General features: G+C 48.0%; 3 protein-coding genes across 6 annotated transcripts in view; 1 reads left to right on the top strand and 2 right to left on the bottom strand.

The window, feature by feature from the left end:
* Positions 1 to 5,489: 5,489 nt before the first annotated feature.
* Positions 5,490 to 9,813, bottom strand: spice1 (spindle and centriole associated protein 1). Its single transcript, XM_011607872.2, has 18 exons — positions 9,696 to 9,813; positions 9,374 to 9,466; positions 9,158 to 9,205; positions 8,908 to 9,048; positions 8,718 to 8,820; positions 8,523 to 8,626; positions 8,361 to 8,449; positions 8,105 to 8,244; positions 7,907 to 8,032; positions 7,542 to 7,816; positions 7,315 to 7,446; positions 7,064 to 7,190; positions 6,809 to 6,922; positions 6,402 to 6,730; positions 6,029 to 6,212; positions 5,883 to 5,961; positions 5,737 to 5,797; positions 5,490 to 5,624 (listed from the first exon to the last, which is right to left on the bottom strand). The coding sequence occupies exons 2-18, from the start codon at positions 9,464 to 9,466 to the stop codon at positions 5,568 to 5,570; spliced, it is 2,202 nt and encodes a 733-aa protein (XP_011606174.2). The 5' UTR covers positions 9,696 to 9,813; the 3' UTR covers positions 5,490 to 5,567.
* Positions 9,814 to 10,574: 761 nt separating this feature from the next.
* On the top strand, positions 10,575 to 16,078 carry shisa2b (shisa family member 2b). The gene is made up of 2 exons (XM_003967956.3): positions 10,575 to 11,404; positions 14,427 to 16,078. The coding sequence occupies exons 1-2, from the start codon at positions 11,101 to 11,103 to the stop codon at positions 14,993 to 14,995; spliced, it is 873 nt and encodes a 290-aa protein (XP_003968005.1). The 5' UTR covers positions 10,575 to 11,100; the 3' UTR covers positions 14,996 to 16,078.
* Positions 16,079 to 16,714: 636 nt separating this feature from the next.
* The window catches only part of atp8a2 (ATPase phospholipid transporting 8A2), a 34,655-nt gene continuing 31,278 nt past the window's right edge, over positions 16,715 to 20,091 (bottom strand). For all 4 annotated transcript variants that reach the window (XM_029842783.1, XM_029842784.1, XM_011607873.2 and 1 more), the window contains 2 exons: positions 18,484 to 18,575; positions 16,715 to 18,017 (listed from right to left, as the gene is read on the bottom strand). In XM_029842783.1, the coding sequence (XP_029698643.1) occupies positions 17,923 to 18,017; positions 18,484 to 18,575 (187 nt within the window). In that variant the 3' untranslated portion in view covers positions 16,715 to 17,922. The remainder of the gene's footprint in view (positions 18,018 to 18,483; positions 18,576 to 20,091) is intronic.

The following is a 20,091-nucleotide window of genomic DNA, read 5'->3' as shown; positions in this document are numbered from 1 at the left end:
CAGGGCTGTAAAGAACCTTTCAGGGTTATGGGGGGAGGGGGGGGGGGGCTCCAAAGCTCGGTGACTTCAGGGGCCTTTGGGATGAAGCCTGAGACAGGGGAACAGGAGACTGATTCGGGGAGGGTGGTGGTGGCGGTAGATGAGGTGGTGGGTTTGGGAGAAGTTAAGAACAGGGCAGTTTAAGGGCCTCAGGGAGTGAGATGGGGGGGTGTACAGACGCAGAGCGGAATAGCTTTTCCTGGCGGGAGGGTTTCACTTTACTGGCTCAGGTGTGTCAAACCGAGAGTCTTAGCAGGACATTCGAGTCCGATATTAGTGTCATAACAGGGAGCTGCGAGTTGAATGGAGAAACGGTGCAGTCAGCTCTTATTTTTGAAATCTGTTACATTCGAAGTGTGTCCGTCCTCCAGACTCATTCAGACCGAGGAATAAAATCCAATTACAAGGCGCTCGTCGCAGCCAAATCACTGTTTTCCCCTCTAGTGAGCTCACTTTGAACGTGACCTTCCACGCCAAGTGCTTCACATAACAGACAAACTTCAGCTTTGCTTACAACTTGTCGGATCATCTGACCTCCTGTGTGTTTTGCAGACTGTTGTTGACACAGTGTTTCCAGATGTTAGCAATTACTCCACCGAGCAGCCTGCAATCTTATCATAACCGATAAAAGCTGCGGTCGAAAGAGACTAAAATTAGCTCTTAAAAGGAGGATTTTGAAAAGGCTCTGTTGTATATCATGTAGCAAATGTGTGCAAAATACTGAGAAAAACATATGTGTGTGTGTGTGTGTGTGTGTGTGTGTGTGTGTGTGTGTGTGTGTGTGTGTGTGTGTGTGTGTGTGTGAGAGAGAGAGAGACAGCTCTGGTTCTGCTCTGCGTTGGTCATGCTACTTAATACACTCTTTTGGAGGACAGGTTGACAAGGGGGCATGAAATTCCTCTTTTTTTTTCCAATTATTGCAATAAAAAACATTTTTTTTTAACTATTTTTCATATCTTTGGGACGTTTCATGAATTAAAAGATGGGAATGGGAGCAACTTTAACTTAGCAGAGCATCTGCTTTCAATCTTATAGCGCCATTAAAAGTTTACCCAGAAATTTGCCAAAATATTACATCTTTGTCTTCTGGATCCATGAACAAAATAGTGTCATTTTTATCATTCTTTTAAATACTCCCACCGCTGATAAGAGTCCTCCGCCTTCATGCGAAGCGATGCTGAGCATGCAAATCTCCCGATGGTGAATGTAAAGCTCGACGCTTCTTGACCCAGAATGTTTAACAGAATATTACTTTTACAAGAACGTTCTGACAATATAAGCGTTCAAAACAAGGGCGCCACAGGAAGGAAGCACAAGCGGGAACGGTTATAAAATGCACACATCCCATCACAGCCCAGCGTGCCCGACACACACTGTGTGCGTGTGACCGCTCACTCGCCCTCTCCCCCCGTTGCACTTCCATACTGGCACGCCAGCACCTCCAGGGCCGGAGAGCAAGGCTTTCTGGGAGATCAGAAACAGATGTGCCTCTTGCCCCTCGTCTCTTATCACACAAAAACACACACACACACAGTCTTGTACACAAGAACCGGCACCGGGACCCAGTCGGCCTGTAGGGGCAGCGTGACCCTGAGCTTGACCCCAGCCCGCAGCAGCGCAGACAGGAAAGGGACGCAATTGGCTTCAGCTGTGACCCTCCACCCCCTCTTCACTGCCTGGGCCTCCCCTTCTCATTAAGACAAACTGTTTTTTAAGGCAAAGCAGCTTTCACTGCCATTAAAGCCAACACCCCGGAGCACGGAGCGGGGCAGGGGGGAAAGCTGGAGGGAAGGTAAAAGAACAAGAAACAAATAGAGGCTGAGCAACAGGCTACAAAGGAGGTAATAAAAGAGAAATAAAGATCAAGGATGAGGGGAAAGAGAAAGAGAGAGAGAGAGAAGGGGGCAGAGTGTAAGAAAATCCAGGCTGAAGGGAAAGGGGAACGTCAGGCATATCAGTTGCAGCTGTTGCGGCCTTGTGATCCCAGAATCCCCTGCAACTCGCCACAGTTTTTCTAATGAGAGAGGCTGGTGTCATGGTTACACTGATGTCAAAACATCCTCAACAAAAGGCAGATGAAGCTGACAGTGACACCAACCAGCAGAGTTAGAACCAGCACAGAGGCACGTCTTTGAAAACAGGGATTTATTCAGCTCGCCTCTGCTTTTGCCATCACATTTAATCCATCCACCACCCTGTCCTTCACACCCACATTCTTCATTTCCTCCATAAGAGTGTGCGTTGTTGAGACTCAGTGGAAACTCTGTGTGTGTGTGTGTGTGTGTGTGTGTGTCTGTTCCAGGTCGCAGCGTCTGCAAAAGTGCTGAAAACATTTGCACATTTTCATGTTTGGCAACCTGTGAAGGCCTGAAATCTCCAGCAAAGAAAGCAAACCATACAGAGAGTGTGTGTGTGTGTGTGTGTGTGTGTGTGTGTGTGTGTCTATAAAGTGAGAGTGGCAGAGCATGCTGAGGTGCATTAATACCACAGCTCAGAGGGGGGTTCCTGCATTCAGGGCTGACTGATGTGCATCCCAAATTGATTTATGAAAACAGCCCTTAATCAATTATGTGTGGAGAAAGAGGGAAAGAGGGAGAAAAAGGAGAGACGGAGAAAGAGAGGATCCGAGGGGGGCTGTGGGGAACCCTGGTGGGAAATAAAGGGGAGCTAGAGGATGGAGCCAGGGAGGTGGGGGAGTGTGAACGATGCGGAGGAATGTGTGTAATGGATGCCAGTTCATGCCACAGGTGTCCCACCGCAGTGGACGTGACGGTTCGTCGGGGCGGAGGGATACAATGCGCCGCGTCCCGTCCCGATGCCTGCAGCAAATTCTTTAGGCAACAGACTGAGCAAAGCGTGGACGTTCGTCTCCCAGCGGCATTCAGAAGACGTTAGCGTCAGGGTTCGGCCTGTCCGCGTCCGGAAAGAGGGGAAGGCTTCCCACTCACCCGGCGGTAATAGGTACACGCGGACGGACACTAGTAATGGGATCTGTGCGGCAGCGTCATGCGTTTTTTGTGGTTATAATCGAACTCTTCTATGCGGGGGGCAGAGTCAAGCTGCAGTTCTTTAAAAGCGCTTCCCTGTTTTGCCCATTGTGGGGGTGGTGGGGGGTCACGCTGAGACCTCGTTTCTCCTGCCTGTCAGAACTCTATCTGGGATCCAGCCGGAACTAATCAACCCCAATGGGACTCCCGATTACCCAGGGTGCAATGGGACAGAGGCTGGGGGGGCGGGGGGCGCTGGCCGGTGGGAAACAGAGAAGGGTGGGACCCCCCCCCCCCCATACACACCTCCACCATCAAAAGTACCACCTCTACACGCACACAAACGCTCCCACTGTGTAACACTGAAGCAATAATAAACACTTGCAATAATATTTTCTCAGCCCGCCTCAGATCAGAACCGCTGCACAGCTGTGTGCACACGGGCGCACACGCATAAACACACGTGCACGCCTTCTGACACACGCGTCACTCATCATGCGCACAGAAAAGCTGTTTATTTATACGTGTTCCGAATTTTGTGCCAGCAACACGTTGGAAGCAAGTCGAGACGCAGCAACCGACGAGCGGAGAGTTGCAGAACGCTCGTAAACACCTCCCACACCTCGCAGCATTCCACAGGTAAACAGGTTAACTGGTTACAGTTAATGTTTTCCTAACCAAAGGGCTTTTTTTGGGGGGGGGGGTAGTTAAACACCGTGCAAAACTGTGCAAATCCGCGACAAATTAGATTTCAGATACTACACTCCATAATATCAGCCAAAGACGAAAAGCAGAACGAAATACTACAATAAATATTACATATACGGATAATAAACATTCCTGCCATACAGCCCATATCAGATATTTTGCTACTAATTCAAATAAATAATTTTGTAGGAAATATAAGCGAGCACTACATTAAAATAATGTGGGAAAATGGCAAATTAATGCTCTTAAATATCCATTACAAGAAAGATGGACCCAATATCGCCCCCATGTGGTTTTATTGTAACACTGCAGCACTGTACGGAAGAAAATAATTAAAAATCGTAATATGGTGATTAATTCAAGGTGTGAGGTTGTTTGAAGTCATGACGCAGAGAAAAGTCTGAAAACTTTTACCAACTTCTCTGCATTGCTGCACAGCAAAAAGTGTCACATTGCTCATGTAACTCAGAAGATGCTTAAAAGATGAACTTCCATATGAAGAGGGCTTGGTGCACACTTCCTGCTCGGGCCCCGGAGGAGCCTCTACGATGATCTGACAAAGCCTATGTCACTTTAGACGGTATCAAAGGCAACAGTGAGCAAGTGTGTGCACAAGCTTTAGTGTGTGTGTTTTTCTGAGCGACTTCAGCCTCCTTGACTGAGGTGAAGTGGGGGCAGATTTAAATGAGTAAGGAAAACAACCCCCCCCCCCCCCCAATTCACCCCCTCCACTAACCACCCACATCATTGTTGATCATTATTGTTTGTTTTCTCAGCACATTTCCCTCAAAATGATTTCTAATTTCTATGTCCACATGGAAAGGTGTGTGAGGACAAGAGACCCAGATAAAGGTGCTGTGCTGAGGAGACGATCACATGGGAACCCTGCAGTGGTCTGGAGGGGAGAGGGGCTGTCATTGAAAGCCACTGGGTTGGGGTTAATCCCCATTCACCCTGTCCTTCACTCACCCAGGCAGGTCACAAAAAGGCCCTCCTGCCTTCCCCTTCGTGTCCCTGGTGACCTCTAACCCCACATTTATGACCATCCTTGGCTTCTTTATGCCTCTATGCTGTTATTATCTCCAATATTTACTCCTTTTGATTTGGCTGCTGACCATTGTTGCAGCCCACAATGTGCTCTTGGCGTGACTGGAGACCAGAAGGGTTCTTCTTCCCACTAAGCATCACCTCCCTCCCCCCCCCCCAGCAAAAAAGGGAAAAATGCAAAACTCCCGAAAATAAGTCATCTTAATTTGGATTTCTAAAACCGCACAGAGGAGCGTTCGGTTACAGAGCAGCTTGTAATGACACCTGCCAAACGGTCCCATTCACTGGTCTGTGCAGCGGAACGTTGTGGAAGCAGCAGAACGGGTGGAACACAGCGCTTCGGCTTCCGTTTGGGAGCAAAGCGGAGATGAGAGGCGACACCAGACGGTGAAGCGGTTTCAGTTTGGAGAAACATGTAACGAGACAAAGTTCTTCTGTGGACAGCTTGTGCAGCATCTGCGAGCCACAGCCGCCGCATCACACTCGCGGCTGTAAATATGATGCTCTCTGTCATTACACACCCTGTTTAATTTAAAGATGGTGCGAGCTGAACCGCTTCACTCTCCTCTCTTCTACACTCAATTACACGATGTTAAAATTACTGAGGACTCCTGAAGTGTCAACACGTTTACTAAAACTGTATAAGTATTTTCACACCTAAGCACCATTTTCTAACTATTTCATTAGTCAGGGAAAGAGGGTCTCAAATAGAATTCAATATTTAATAAAAGAATTTAAAAACATGAAAAAAGTACATTCGTAAAAGCTCCTCAGGTAGATTCTTCTTCATCTCATGTGAGAAGACAGAGAAAACCACCCCTCTCGATGTCTCTCTCTGTCCATCTGTAGTGGGACAAAAAGGAGGGTGTGATATGGGGTTTAGGTGAGCCTGGCCAGACTGTACAGGTAGTGAAATCATATTAAACTTAAAACCCAATGATGTCAGTCAGTGTACCTGTGTTTTGCCACGTTGCTCTCCTCTAAAACTCTGCGAGGACACCCCAGGGATGCCAAATCTGAAAAACAAAGCAGATCCCATTATGAGACTTTCAATCTAATTACTAGCCTGATAGCGACACACACACTAAAATGGATACCAACTCTTTCGCATGTCTGCCGGTCTGTGACAGAAATGCCTTCTCTGGGAGCATCATGGACGCATCTGGACTTCTTCCTCCAGCTGTGAATGATTGAATAAGTGAATGTGTTTTGATGCAAATCCGGAATGCCAGAAAAAGCCGTTGTACCTGCGTATTGTGGACTGAATGCAGAAGCAGGGACGGGCGAGGCACAGGGAGAGACTACCGATGAGGCGTTTTGCTTCTGTTGCTCAATGAGCTCCAACAGTCGACCCCTCGCAGCGGCACTTTGCCTGTTTATCTCTAGGAGGCGCTGTTCGATACTGTTCACAGAGAGGTTAGACGATGATTCCTGCACAAGAAACATTAGGCTGCTATGATCAATCCGGAAGTGAGTGCCTGAGGCCCCCTTGTGGCTTAGTAATGCAACAAAATAGATTTGTATTTCATAAAAAGCCCAATGGATGCAGAAAATGTATATTTTAGAGGAAAAAAAAGAAATTTTACACAGAATGATGTGTGTTACAAGACTCCATCTAACCTGTGTAAGTAGCATCTGTCCTTCAGTAGCCAGACCCTGGTGATTCCTCAAACCACCGCTCCTCTCGGTTTGTGTCGTGAAGCTTCCTGCACTGCTGGCCCTCTGCCCTCTCTGCTCACTGTCAGGTGCTCCTCCAGATGCCGGGCCAAGGTCTCTGGCCTGGCTAAACTGGGCCTTGATCGCCTCGTTCTCTCTGCTAATTTTGGTGATCTCAGCCAGCATGGCCTCTGGAGAGAAGTCTGCAATCTGTGACACTGAGGAAGTGGGCGGCAGGCTGGCCAGACTGGGGGCCGACCCGCAGGCGTGGTGTGGTGGTGCAGGACCGGTCACTGAAGACGAGGACAGAGATGGAACTGGTGAATATGGCAGGATATAAAACTAAGATCAGATCTGAACTGGGCTCTTACCTGGCATCTGCTGCCATTTATGTCCCTGCCGAGGTGGGGAGAGGAGCACGGCTGGGGACGCACATGATCGTCCTGATTGGGGATTTCTTTCAGCAGCCGGCGTCTGCTGGTAAACTACAACATGTAATGACAAAATTATGCACCAGTTAGGATTTAAACTGGTCAAAATGGTCCACTGGCTGATTGGTTGATTTCAAACGAAGAAAAAAAAGGCAGGCATGCTGATGGAATATTGTATTCCTGTTTAACACAGACCCGCAGCTTTGACTTTGGGCTCCTGGTGTATGTCATCTTGGATTTGCAGCGCTCCAAGTCCTCCCATCACCATTGCCATGGCATCCAACTTCTGCTCCATCTCAGCTGTCTGTTGTTGCAACCTGGCCTAGAGAGGAAACAGAGAAAAGGAAGCAGCATTTGTTGGCTGTGTGTGGGCGCTGCAGGCCTGCGTGTTCTCAAATGGGGCAATCGTACCAACAGTGGTGGATTAAGACAATGTACTCTCTCACCTGCAGGGCGGCAACGTCTTTTCTCAGGGTCATCGTCTCAGTGGTGAGAGCATTAATCAGCCCTCGCTGTTCTTTCAACTCCTCCTCAAGTCTTTGTCTCTCCTGGACATCTTTGTGAATCACCTCGTCCCTCTGCAGACAGTACAGGGGGACATTTAATGAATGGATAAGTATGAAACTAACATATCAGATCAAAGAGGTCATGAGACAGTATGTAAATGCCATACCTGTTTGAGAAGGTGCACTAAACGTCCCAGAGTGGAGACCAAGGCGACAGAGAACCCTGTCAGACCTTGTTTTGCATGTGTTCTTTGTCTATTTGGGGCTGATTCAGTGTCAAGAATGACAGTGTCCAATTCTGCCTCCACATGGCTCAACATGTCCTGCAGCAGCTGAAGACTGGTTTGGTCTCCGTTGAGAGATGAAACAGATGAGCCAGTCAATTCTGAACTCTGAGAGACACGTGTTCTGTTGATCCTGCGTGGATCACTCTGGATTTTTCCTGAAAAATACATGCTAATTTAGCCACAGGGTCATGATACGCCAATATATTATTGCACATTATGAATAAAAGACTCCATTATAAGATTACCTGACTTGTTGAGAGTTAGCTCAGGGTTCAGGACTTGAGAGACCAGGTTTGATGGATCCTCTTTCTCTTTTTCTAACTGGTTTTGTCGGGGCTGAACACGCTGGACAGTCACTGTGGCATTAAGCGCTGCCAAAAAAGTTGGGATGAGTTGTGCTATGGTCTTAGTTTAACTTCCTTTTTTTGAGGACACACTCCTACCTGTGGGATTTGGTGATTTGCCTGCTGTGGACGGGGTTGCAAGAAAATCCTCTCCGTCGCTATGTTCAGACTTGGGTTTGTCTTTAACTTGCTGGCTTGATTTTTTTTTGGAACGTGCCTTCATTTTTTGTAGATTGGCTCTACAAAAGCATTACAATCCCATTTTTGCAAAATGTGACACATTAGCAGTAATCAGGTTAATTTCAATTCTCAAATTGCAGACGCAGCCACCGTTTGCTAATGGAGACATCAGTACCTCTGGATTACATGACAGTCTGAACAGGCAGTAGAGCAGGGATCTTCATCACTGCACTCTTCCTCCCAAACATCTACTTCATTTAGAGCCTGAAGAAAAAAAATTGCACTTAAGAATATCAAAGTGTGACATATGTATGAATATGTCGAGGCATTTACAGACCTGCTGGCCTATCAGAGACAGTCTGGTAGGAGGTTCTACCCTCTGATGCTCAGGCGGCGGCAAGTCAGAGTCACATTTTGGAGCCATTGTCACACTGGGGTGTCCTGCAAAACCACATCTTTCAAATCTTCCAAACGAACAATTTAACAATAAAATTGTGCTTCTATTTCTGTGACTGAAGCAGACAGTTTCTACCTGTCTGCATGTGTGGAGCATCTCCGAATAAGTCCTTAACCACAGCCAGGGCTCTGTCTGAACGAGCGAGCACATCCTTTAACAGCAGCTGATCAGAGAACACCTGCAGGAGTAAAACCACATCATCATCCTTACCAATCAATCAGAAAGGAAAAAACTCTCTCAAAAAGGTTAATAGGAGCCCACAAACCTCCCTGATGATGCTGATGCTGGCCTGGTCTAAAGGAGCAGGGCTGCCAATATGTCTAAACCGGCGCTTAAAAGCTTTCTCTTTCAGTTCCCACTGAGCTGCAGCCTTGTTATGGGACTTGTGAATCTCGTGCCGGTGGTTCTGATGAAGAAATACTTGTTTAATTACATAGGAGGTGGAAGAATGTAGTCAGTGTCAGTGGTTTGAGTCAAATGGCTGATGTCTGACTGGAGTGGTAGCGCTCCCTTACCAGCTCAGCATTTGTCAGCTTGTACACAGACAGGTCATTGACAGTGTTCTGAAACAAACAAGGAAGACTGTGAAGGACCACCTCGCTGGAAATTATGTTCAAAATGCGGTCGTTTCTTCGAGCAGATTATGAGGATAAATGTCAAACCTAAATGGTCTGCAAGAAGGCCTTAATGCACCACTGGTTTTCCAAGACAACCAAACTCTCAAAACTCACCACCCACTCTTTTTTAGGAGCTGGTGCCTTCTTTATGCGAACAACTCGTTTTCCTTTGCCGTGTGGTGGACGCCCAACTTTTGCAGACGACATCTGGTCAAAGACAACATTACATATTGGTTAAATCTCTGTAATAAACGCGTGGTCAGCTGTTTACTTGTGTTTGGTACAGAATCTGATAGAAAAGCGTCCCCCCAAAAGTTAGCAACTGTCGACCCAGCGATGCTAGTATTTGTTACTAGCCATTTACATAAAATATTCTTTTAACTGCAAGATACTCGTACACTAATAAAGTACATAAAATAGGTTTTTTTAACCTTACCTTCACGTTTCACTTCAGAGTTTTTTGTGTTCAAAAATTGAATGACGTTTTTCAAGGCGTTCATAATCCAACGTCACTTCCTCTACTGTTGCTATGGGCAACGCTTCACCGTGAAGCATGATGGGAAATAAAATACCGGGAAAGATAGAGGAAGCGGGAATACTAAACGGAAATACTAAATGTAGTTAAATAGAAATACATAACCATAAACGTGTAGATGTTTATATGTATTTAAAATATATAATATACTTGGAAAAAGTTCAGGGTCATTGAAGAACGTTGTGGTGTTATTACCCTGTAGCTGTATTCCTTTGTAAAGCCTCTACATGTAATACGCTTTACGTTTAATAAATATGTTAATAAACATTTTAGTGTGTGTGAAAAATGACTTAATATAGATAAACGCGGCCACAAAAATGCTACAAAATTTTAGAAGTGTTTTTAAAAATGTTTGCAGAGGAGTGATTTCGTAATTGTCCACTAGATGTCGCCGTATCTCCTTAAGTAATAGCGGGTCAGGTGCCTGGAAGCGCAACTTTTGGTCTTCACAAAATATACAAGCTCACAGCTTATTAAGTAATTTTAAAGTCTCTCAATTGCATAAATCGCATTAACTTCAACTGATAAATAGTTTGTCGGTTAGAATCGAATGTCAGTTCACCAGGTGACTAACGTGAACATGACGAATTAAAAATGATCGGGGGGGGATCAAAACCTTTTCAGTCATCAATAGAATTTTACTCCTGGTTTTGTGACACTAATTACAACAGTCATTACCACTTCTGCTTAGTTTAAATGCGTGTTTGCGTGACATTTAACACGCCCCTCTCATTCTGACGTAGACTGCGCGCTTTGGATCGGTCCATCTGACCCAGACCTGCCCCCCTCCGGCTTTGACGCTGAAGAATGCAAGGGGAGCCCGTAAAGTTTGAAAGGTTTTCTCTGCGCACGCTTCTGCCAGTGAGGGGTCCGTGAAGTGACAGCAGCCTAGATCAGAATACTGCGGTGGGTTCCTCGTTTGCGCGATTCCATTTAAAGAGGCGAAAGGAAACATGAATTCCTTCGTGACGGTATCCGAAGAGGAGATTATTCAGTTCTGGAGGTTTGAATAGACTTGTAAGATCAGTGTTTTTTCCGGGACAAATTTATTTGAGGTGTGGTTCGTGTAACTTTTGGAGAGCAACTTTTGCGGAGTCATTTGGAGACGTTGGAACTGAATTACGCACGGGATTTCTGCAAATACATGACAGCTTCTGAGTGGACCGCTTCTCCTTCACTTCATTCCTTCGACTCCCCATATTGCAATTACCCACCTTATTACTCCACTTACTAAGTCTGCTTGACGCGAGGAGTTAAATCCTTTCATTCTCCATCAGTGCGCCAGCGTGCGGCCACCTGGCCGAGGATGTACGGAGGAGGATTCCCGACGTATGTCACCGTGATCGTGACCCTTCTCTTGGTCATTATCGACGTAAAAGCCAGCGGGGAGTATTGCCACGGCTGGCAAGACTCCCAAGGCGCTTGGAAAGAAGGGTTCCAGTGTCCGGAGAAGATCGACGCGGAGGACGCGATCATCTGCTGCGGGAAATGCGAGCTGCGCTACTGCTGCTCCAGCGTTGACGCGCGGCTGGATCAGGGCAGCTGCGAGAACGACCAGGAGGCTCAGAAACCCGGGGCAGAAAACAAGGACAATAAGGAGTCGGATGCAGGTACAAGGCCACAGCAGTACTATTTTAACTACTTAAGCTGACGTACGACTGTTTCATCCAAGATAGAGCATGTGGGGATATGGAGACTACCACAATAAAAGCACCAGTCACGCAGTTTTTAAAGGTGTTCAGAAACTGTTCAAAACTGTTTCGTTTTAGTTTAACTGAACAGGACATGTTTCTTGGGGTAAAAATGTCCCAGTTACAATGTTTTGAGGTAAACTTTTATTTCCACCCTTGCATGTTTACGCCATGCGTAAACGCAGAGCCATCACGGGATTTAATTTCCGCTCGTAAACCCAACAGTACGGCAGGATCTCCCAGTTTGGGCTCGATCTGCCGGCTCCTCCCGTTGGCAACGACAGCTGCAGGGAAGACAGGAGCAGACCCCCTTAAAAAAAACACTTAACTGCACTCACAAATGGCAGACCGTGTCTGCTGCTGCTCTTATAAATAGGAGTGTTTGTTCCGGACCGTGGTGGTACAAGAAGGGGCTGGGGCTCAGATCACGCCGTCCCCACGGGGATCGAGTTTGGACTTGACCGGATCTTGGACGGTGGCTCACCGGAGGCGCTGACAGCTACTAAAATACACTGAAACACACACGCAAATTGCGTTTTGTATCACGATGTCCGATTTCCGTCAAATCCCAAACCCAGCAGTGATCCCGCAAGCCTGCCTTTAAAAGAGGCGAAAAAGGCGAAATCTTTATTTATTTAAAAAAAAAAAAACAACAACAACTTTTGGAGTGATTAGACTAAGTATACTCCACCCTGTTTGGGCATTCATCCTGCTTACATTCCTATAAATTAATCTACCATTAAGATCCTTGGAGCCACATCACAGCTGGGATTAAAGATCAACAAGGAGATAAGAGTCCTCCAGAAACAGAGCAAATTTTAGTCATCTGAGAAAGGCCTTTTCCCCTGAAGGTAATCCGTCATTAATGATTCCTTATCGCCACTGGAAGACATATAAGCATTTCAGACACTGGCCCCCAGCCAGTGTGACTCAAAAAAGCTCAAGAAAATCAGTTTTCCCAACAGTATTTTATTGTTCCTTCTTGCACTTGCAGCCAATAAATCATCCAGGGAATGATACATGGGACGTCAGTGGGGTTTACAGAAAATTATTAATGTGTGCTGCACAGAGGAACATATGGTATTTAGGAACAAGAGAATGCCTGTGGGATACCCGCAACAGACAAGGCAGAATCCAGCCATGAAGGCTGCGCCCCAACTAGAACTTAAGGGAGACAGGGCTGCTGCTGCAGCAACAGGTGTGCAAGAGAGAACAGTGGGAGGGTCTGCATGTGCTAATGATGAGAAACTCACACGTGGATGAAGCTCTGCATGCCCGAAACTGTAGGCTGCTTTAAAATGCCCTTTATGTTGCACAGGAAAAGATCTGTTGCCATGAAACTGATTTACTTCCCATCACTGTTAGGATTGTTTTTCAGCCCCTGACTTTAGCTCAAGTCGTTATTGTTAGTGCATGAAGCTAATACTGAAAATTCAAGCTAACTGCCAAACGGGAGCGTGAGGTAAGCGTTTAAACTGGAGCAGCAATTCATTCCAGCCTTGGACGTCAAAGACTTGTGACCTTCCAACATGCTGGGCTAATCGCCTTAGAGTAAAGCAGTTAGAACTCAGAAAAATGTTGCTTGTGCACAGTAGCGTTAGCCAGAATCCAATAATGTCACATTCTGCATCAAGCAAAGGAGAGGATTCAGAGAAAATGTGGATGCACCTGTGGTGAACAGACATCCCCGCTGCTGCTTCATCAGCCCCTGGCAGCATTTGGAGAGTGTTCACAGTGCGATAAAAGACAAGATACTGTTTCTAATCACTAATCTTAGTCATCCATGAAGGGGGGGAGTGTAAGTTGAGATATTAAGATGGAGACGAGTTAAGTGCAGATTAAGGGCTCTCTCCGAGATTCCTTTCTCAGGACCTGTTTACAGAAAGGTGTGCAGATGTGAGGCGCCGGCCTGGCGGAGGCCTCGGTCTGTTTCATGTGGCCCCTGGTCTTTGTCTTTTGTCACCTCGGCAGATGAACATCCCCGAGCTCTTAGCCGGCGTCATAAGTGAATCCTTTTTAATACGCCGCTACTTTTGATGGCTGTTCTGAAGAGTTTCTCAGCGCTTTACGGATGCATTTCAAACAGACAATAGGAAACCGGAGCCGGGTGCCACCTCTCCCTCTCTCTGGCGTACGGTTACGCTTCAGGAGACGTGGGCACATTCAGGGTGGAAAACAACTGCGCCCCATGGGGACAATAAAACACTACTAATCACTTAGGTTGTAACACGGTCGTCATTGTGTCGGTGGGGTGATTGCACGGGGCCAGAAGGAGAAGGAACGGTTTATGAGGAACACCTCATCACACCAGTCAGTCTCTGCCAAGAACCATTTACTCCGTAATGATTTAAAAGAAAATGGTTTAGTGGGAGTTTGGTGCTCTGGCAACAAAGACAACAGAGAAACGAGCTGTTTACGGTGAAGAGCAGCGCATTTTGAGGTTGATTTGTTGATTTTACTTTGATTTTTTTTTTTTTGCCGTGAAAGAAAGAAAAGGTCAGTGAAATAAACTTGGCCCGCCGCTGCTCGCCGCCCCTTCAGCTGCCTTAAGTCATTCAGCGGTAATTCCGTCCTTTAAGCGCGGGCCAAGAGCTGCGTTCAGCATGAGCGAGTGATTTTCAAAGAGTTGGTCATAAAGAGCCGGGGTGGGGGGTGGGATCTGCTAATAACTGGCTGTCGGTGTCACCCGAACAAACACGCACACACACACACACACACAGGTCTGCAGGGTCAAGGAGGCGGGGGAAACAGTAGGGTGCTGAGGATTAAAACAGATCAAAACAAAGTTAATAACTGCTAATGAGCCCTGGGCTCCCCGGGGACCCAGAACACCTTTCATTCTTACTCCAACTTCTGCTCGCGTCTTTTGTTCGGATCCCTGCAGAATTGTTTGATTTGATGTATGGATGTATGTTCTAACTGTAACTTCCTCTCTGTGCAGTGCCCATCTACGTGCCCTTCCTGATCGTGGGCTCTGTGTTTGTGGCCTTCATCCTGGTGGGCTCCGGGGTCGCCGTGTGCTGCTGCCGCTGCCTGAGGCCCAAGCAGGAGCTGTCATCGGGGGGAGGAACAGGAAGTGGGTCTGGCAGCGGGCGACTCCTGGAGACCATCCCCATGATGGCCAGCACGAGCACCTCCAGGGGCTCGTCATCGCGTCAGTCCAGCACGGCGACCTCGTCGAGCTCCTCTGCCCCGGCCGCTGTGCCCCGCCCCTCCGCCCCCGCCCTGATGCGGGCGCAGGCCTCCTGCTGCTTGCCCCCCGACGCCAGCGTCTTCGTCAACATGCCCACCAACTTCTCCGTGCTCAACTGTCAGCAGGCCACGCAGATCATGCCTCATCAAGGACAGTTCCTGCACCCACAGTACATCGGCTACGCCCACCCCGTGTCCCCTCCCGCGGCCTTCCTGGACGCCCAGGGAGGGTACAGACCCCTCCAATCCCCGTGCCCTCCACCCACCAGTGGATCCAGTGTCACCGGTGACCAGAAATACCCTGCAGTGACTGTGTGATGGGGGGGGGGAGGGGTCGTCCTGCAAACCACTCTGTCACATCGTTGTGAAGCTGAGCCTGTGAGGCCTGTGCCAGAGATCAACAGAGTGGAAGCGGGAGGTCAAGGACTCACAGAACACACCCGGGCGCGACCTCCCCGGCTCTCGTGTGCGGCGTACGGTCTCCTGGCAACTTTAAGCGAGCCGAGCTCGGCCTGGGACGGATGGATAAATGACTTTTTTTCTGTGTTGTTGCAAATACAAAACTGCACATCTGGCAGCGGGTGGCGCGACGGAAACCGCGAGGCCTCGTTCGTATGCGCGTTCCCGGCTCACGCCTGAGTGAATGACGCGGCGCTGATGTATAGCAGCGGACGTGACGACAGTGGATACCGGAGCCAAACGAATGCGACCGCACGCCACGTTCACGCCGCGGCGGCCCAGACGTGAGAGAGGCGTAATGGAAAACGCAGGTGGCGTGATGGGGAAGGCAGCCTCCGTCTCCCTGCAGAACATTTAAAGCAGCCTATATCCTATACAAGACCCCCCCTATTGCCCCCCCTTGACAGGAAAAACCACATAAATACCACAGCAGAAAAAATGAAAATGGCAGTTAATGGAGCTGACAAGTGTGTGTGTGTGTGTGTGTGTGTGTGTGTGAGGTAGCTCTGAGTTAATTACACAGGAGGCCTCCATCAACTGCCCCCTTTGCTCATGTGAGAGGTGTGTGTATGTGTGTGTGTTTAACACTTCAAGCACAGTAACCTGGAACCAATTTTTCCCACTAAAAACAGTCCCAGTGAGTGTTTTTATTTTTTAACTTTAATCTGGGGGGGGGGCAAAGCCCATTTTGCCGTTGCATTTTTCCGGCCAGGGCGCTGCGCTCTCGTCGGCAACTCAGTAATGTGCAACTTGAGGAATGTGCTGCTCTGCTCCGGCTCTGAAACCACCGGCATGTTTGTGCACCTCGGCTGTGCTCTGAGCACAAGGATTTGGCAGATTTGTATTTGTAACAAAAAAATAAATAAAAATCTGTATAAAATCTGTAGGAAAAGGCTCAATTGGGGGGCAGGAGGAATAAAACGATGAACTTCTAAATATAAATTGATGCGTTTGGGGGGTTTATCAGCTGGATTCTATGGAACAAGTGGAACTGGGATGAAAGGTGGGATTGGTTTGGCTCTGAGCGGAAGCCCCGATTTACACGCGTACACACAGGGAAATGCTGCTGCTGGATGGATTCAGACTCTCTAATTCCCCTGCAAACACAAACACTTTCATGCTTAAATGCTAATTACAGCCGTTCGCAGACAGCCCGCCACCCACAGAGGTCACAGCCAATGACGTCACCTCACCTGAGGTTGAGGTTTTTTTTTTCTGTGCGGATTCCGCTGCAGCTTTTGGGGAGGGGAGGGGGGGGGATTTCAAAAGCCTAAATGGCATTCTGGCTCCTGTTCAGCCGTGACCTCCAATGGATCCTCCATCCCAGGGCAGCTGTAGTCGGGCTGTGGGCTGGGCGGCGTCCAGGAAGGTGGGTGGGAATGGGATCTCTAGTTGGCCTCCAGCACGCTGGAAGGAGAGGAGGGGGGTGGGGGTGGGCTAATCGGCTAATGGTCTGTCCGCAGTGACTCTCCTGAGCTCAGAGAGGGAGCGTGGGAGAGGTTTGATATCAAATCATATAGTCCAACCCTTCCCACAGAGGGGACGGCTTCTAATTAAGAGACAGAGACGTCGACTCAGACTATGGATTGATTAGATTTAATGATTAGGACTCAGATGGACAACCCCCGCCCTCCCAACATTTCAGCCTTGCATTCCTGAACCAAAGTTTTCAACAGGGAGCAGAGTGGTCTCTACATTCAGACTGATCCCCGAGGCAGAAAAACACACGCTGGCGAGTGTCTCCATAATCAGATCCCTTTGGATGCCTATTAGCGCTAGTTCAAGTAAAATGCTCCTCTAAAACTCTCCGTGTATGAGTAAAAAAACAGACATGAATTAAAAGACCAAACGTACACTTTGAAGTTCACTTAAATAAACAAGAAGACAACGAAGAAGTCCAGTAAATAGTGGAAATCCGACAGAAAGGTGGAAGCTCTGATGTCAGGCTCGCCGTGTCAACAGGAAACAGAATTAAATATTTAAAGACAGATGTTCTACAGAGATTACGGCCATGATAAGGAAGCAAGGGAAGGAAGCAAGAGGACGTCCCATTGGAGCTGGAGAGGTTGCGGCGAGGTGGCGGTCTGCTCGGGTGCGGGCGTTCCGCCTTAGTTGCATCTCTGCGGCGCACGGCAGTTTGGCGCAGCGCTGCGACGGGTCGAGAGGTGACGGGAAGCCTCTGAGCAAGGGTGCATAGCTCTGGCGCTCCCTGGTTCTGGTCCCTCCCTCTGTGTGTTTGGTTTGACCCCCCCCCCCCCCTCCCCACCCTGCATATGATGATGGATTAGCTTAGCTCGAGACTTTAGATGAGAGGTAACCGTGGTAGCTAATGCATACACATGCACACAAACACAGGAGCGCCAAGGCGTGAAGACGGATACTGGGATAAACGCGTACGCCATCAGACACACACGCACGCACACACACACGCACGCACGCGCGCACACACACGTACACGCGGTGACATGAAGCCAACCCAGTCTGCAGGGTTATGAGCAGCAGTCTCTGGGCTCGACTCGTCATGCCTGTGTATGATTCTCATGCTTGTGCAGCTCGAGTGACTGTAAAGAATGTTAATTCCGTGAACTCGTCCCGGGTCCGTCTCTGGGTCAGTCCCTCCGTGCCGCCGTGCCTTACCGTGACCCCCTCCCCCATTAGGTCATAGCTCCAGATAAGGCCACAGCAGGGGCTGGTCACGCGGTGTGAGGGTGTCATGTGAGTATTTCTGCGGTTGTCACCTCGACGGCCATCGCCAAGGTGAGCCAAAACCTCGGTCGGGGGTGGGACTAGATGCTGGGGCGTTGGCGGGTGGTATCATATGAGCGCACTACCTGGGACTGGGACACCACGCCGTGTTCCTCCTGAGAGAAAGCATAACCGTCTACGGAGAGAAAGAAGAGACGGAAAACTTTTAGCGCTAATATACATTAACTTCCACCACATACCACAAAAAATATATAGAAAAAACAGCCCAACAAGGGGAACAAAGGCTGTATTCATGACAGGACTGTAAGGTTGGATTACCTAAGTATGTAAGGGGGTTTCTAATTTTCTGCTAACAATGCGTGCGCGCTCCTGGCTAAATACTGCTACATGAAATAAAAGCACTTCCTCCCACGCTTTCCCAGCCGAACGGTTGATACGCTTAATTAAACAACAGTCATAATAATTAACCAGTTTAGCTTCTCAACCACCACATCACCCTGCTTTCATCTCCTCCTCTCCAGTTTTAGTTTACACTGGCAGGGGCCCGAGCTGTGGTCGTGAGCGTTGGGAATGGCGCTCTCTTCTCGTCGATGGCGGGCGAGCGGCGCCAGGGGGCTGTGCACGCTGCTAACGATACTTACGCGACACCGTCTGTTGCACTGAGTTTGAGCGTCCGACGCTCGAAGGTGTTTTCCTAAAGACTCTTGTCAGCAGACGGGCCCGTTCGTTTAGACTGCAGAGAGAAGGAAGCTGCGTTAAAGAGAGAATCCAGGCTGCAACGCCGCTGCGCAACAATCGCTCGCTACTTTCTGAACCACTTGACTTCCTTAACACCCAGTTATGAGCTGTGGCAGATTTAACCGCTCTTCTGAGACCTGACACAATATTTGATTTTCAGCTGCGGGATGATTAAAAACAGACCTTCAAAAGATAATCTTTCTTTCGGGCATTAGCACAGACACACGGCGCTTGTGAGTCAGCAGACCGGAGGTCAGAAATCCTGTAGGTGGCTGATGTGATTCTGACTGTACCTGACATCATGTTTAATCCAGCAGTAAGTCATAAAGGGGCTGCAGAGTAACTGGACGGCCATGCTCCCCTATTCCCCCTCCTCCCAGTGCTTCTCTTTCCAAGAAGAAGACTGAATTCTCTGTTCGGAGACCACACGCCGTTGCAGCTCCTCTCCTCCAGCCACCAAAAATAACTAAACCTTTTCCAGATATTGCGCACTAATGCGCGCACACAGGCTTTATTTACACAGATACTTCTCTCTCGAGCCGTCACATCATCAATGCCGACATTTAGGTCTTTCCACAGAGGCGCTGCACAGGAACGCAACAATGCTTGCACCCCTGAGAGCGCCAGAGTTTCTCTTTTTTGGACTATTTAATGCAAAGAGATACATTTATCTTCTAATGGGGAGTTCCATTTACCCAAGAGGGGAATCAGAGGAACCCTGCCTTCATGGGGTTAATATTTGGATCAGGTAGTTGGATTTCTTGATAATTTATGTTACAGATGGGAATTTGGGTGAAAGAAAACAAAAGATGTCTGCTAGATAAATGGCAGTGTTGAAACTTGCTAAAAGACAGATGCAATGGTGACTGTACAAGTCAAATAAAGGCTCGTACATCGGCGTCACCTTGACGTGTCCTCTGTGGTTATATTTCTTCTGATTCATAAGGTCTGGAGAATGTGCCTCATTTGAATTCTTCCCATAAGACTCCCCCTGTTCTCATTCCCGTGTAGACCTCTCCGCCATCCAAAAAGCTACAAACACACATTCGCTTCTCTTTCGCTCCATTGCTTTTTGCCCACGTCTATTTTATTTCTGTGTTTTTGTTACGTAGAAGGCCTGCGTGTTTCCGGGATTAAAGCAGGGTCAGCGTCATGGTCACCACACTTCAGTCCTAGACCTACCTATAATGGCTACTCCTTCACAGATTCCTAACCTTATTATAAAAACTATAATGATTAATTATTACCAACTTGGTCCCTCATGTTTTTTCTCAATTTTTAAAAAGATAGACACTCTTTATGATTTTGTGAGCAGTAGTAAGAAAGTGAAGTGCTAAATTAAGCTAATTAGCTTAGCTCAAACACTGGACAGGCGAGGCACATCGAATCTTCTTGGATGACAGGAAGGAGGCCCATAAAAAAACTACTTAAATATACGTATACTACGCTAAACTACACAACACAACCAGCTCTAACAAAGCTCTAAAAACACCAGGCACAGATAAACCGCA

Source organism: Takifugu rubripes, chromosome 10 (assembly GCF_901000725.2).
Source record: "Takifugu rubripes chromosome 10, fTakRub1.2, whole genome shotgun sequence".
NCBI lineage: Eukaryota > Metazoa > Chordata > Actinopteri > Tetraodontiformes > Tetraodontidae > Takifugu > Takifugu rubripes.
Note: the sequence above shows the minus strand (reverse complement) of the source record. Positions and strands in the feature narration are given on the sequence as shown.

Excerpts from the sequence above, each read along its gene's own strand:
- spice1 (XM_011607872.2), bottom strand. The coding sequence starts at position 9,466 with ATGTCGTCTGCAAAAGTTGGGCGTCCACCACACGGCAAAGGAAAACGA. Across the intron at positions 8,033-8,104 it reads CAAATCACCAAATCCCACAG|CGCTTAATGCCACAGTGACT; the intron begins GTAGGAGTGTGT and ends CTTTTTTGGCAG. Across the intron at positions 5,962-6,028 it reads ATTCAGTCCACAATACGCAG|CTGGAGGAAGAAGTCCAGAT; the intron begins GTACAACGGCTT and ends AATCATTCACAG.
- shisa2b (XM_003967956.3), top strand. The coding sequence starts at position 11,101 with ATGTACGGAGGAGGATTCCCGACGTATGTCACCGTGATCGTGACCCTT. Across the intron at positions 11,405-14,426 it reads CAATAAGGAGTCGGATGCAG|TGCCCATCTACGTGCCCTTC; the intron begins GTACAAGGCCAC and ends CTCTCTGTGCAG.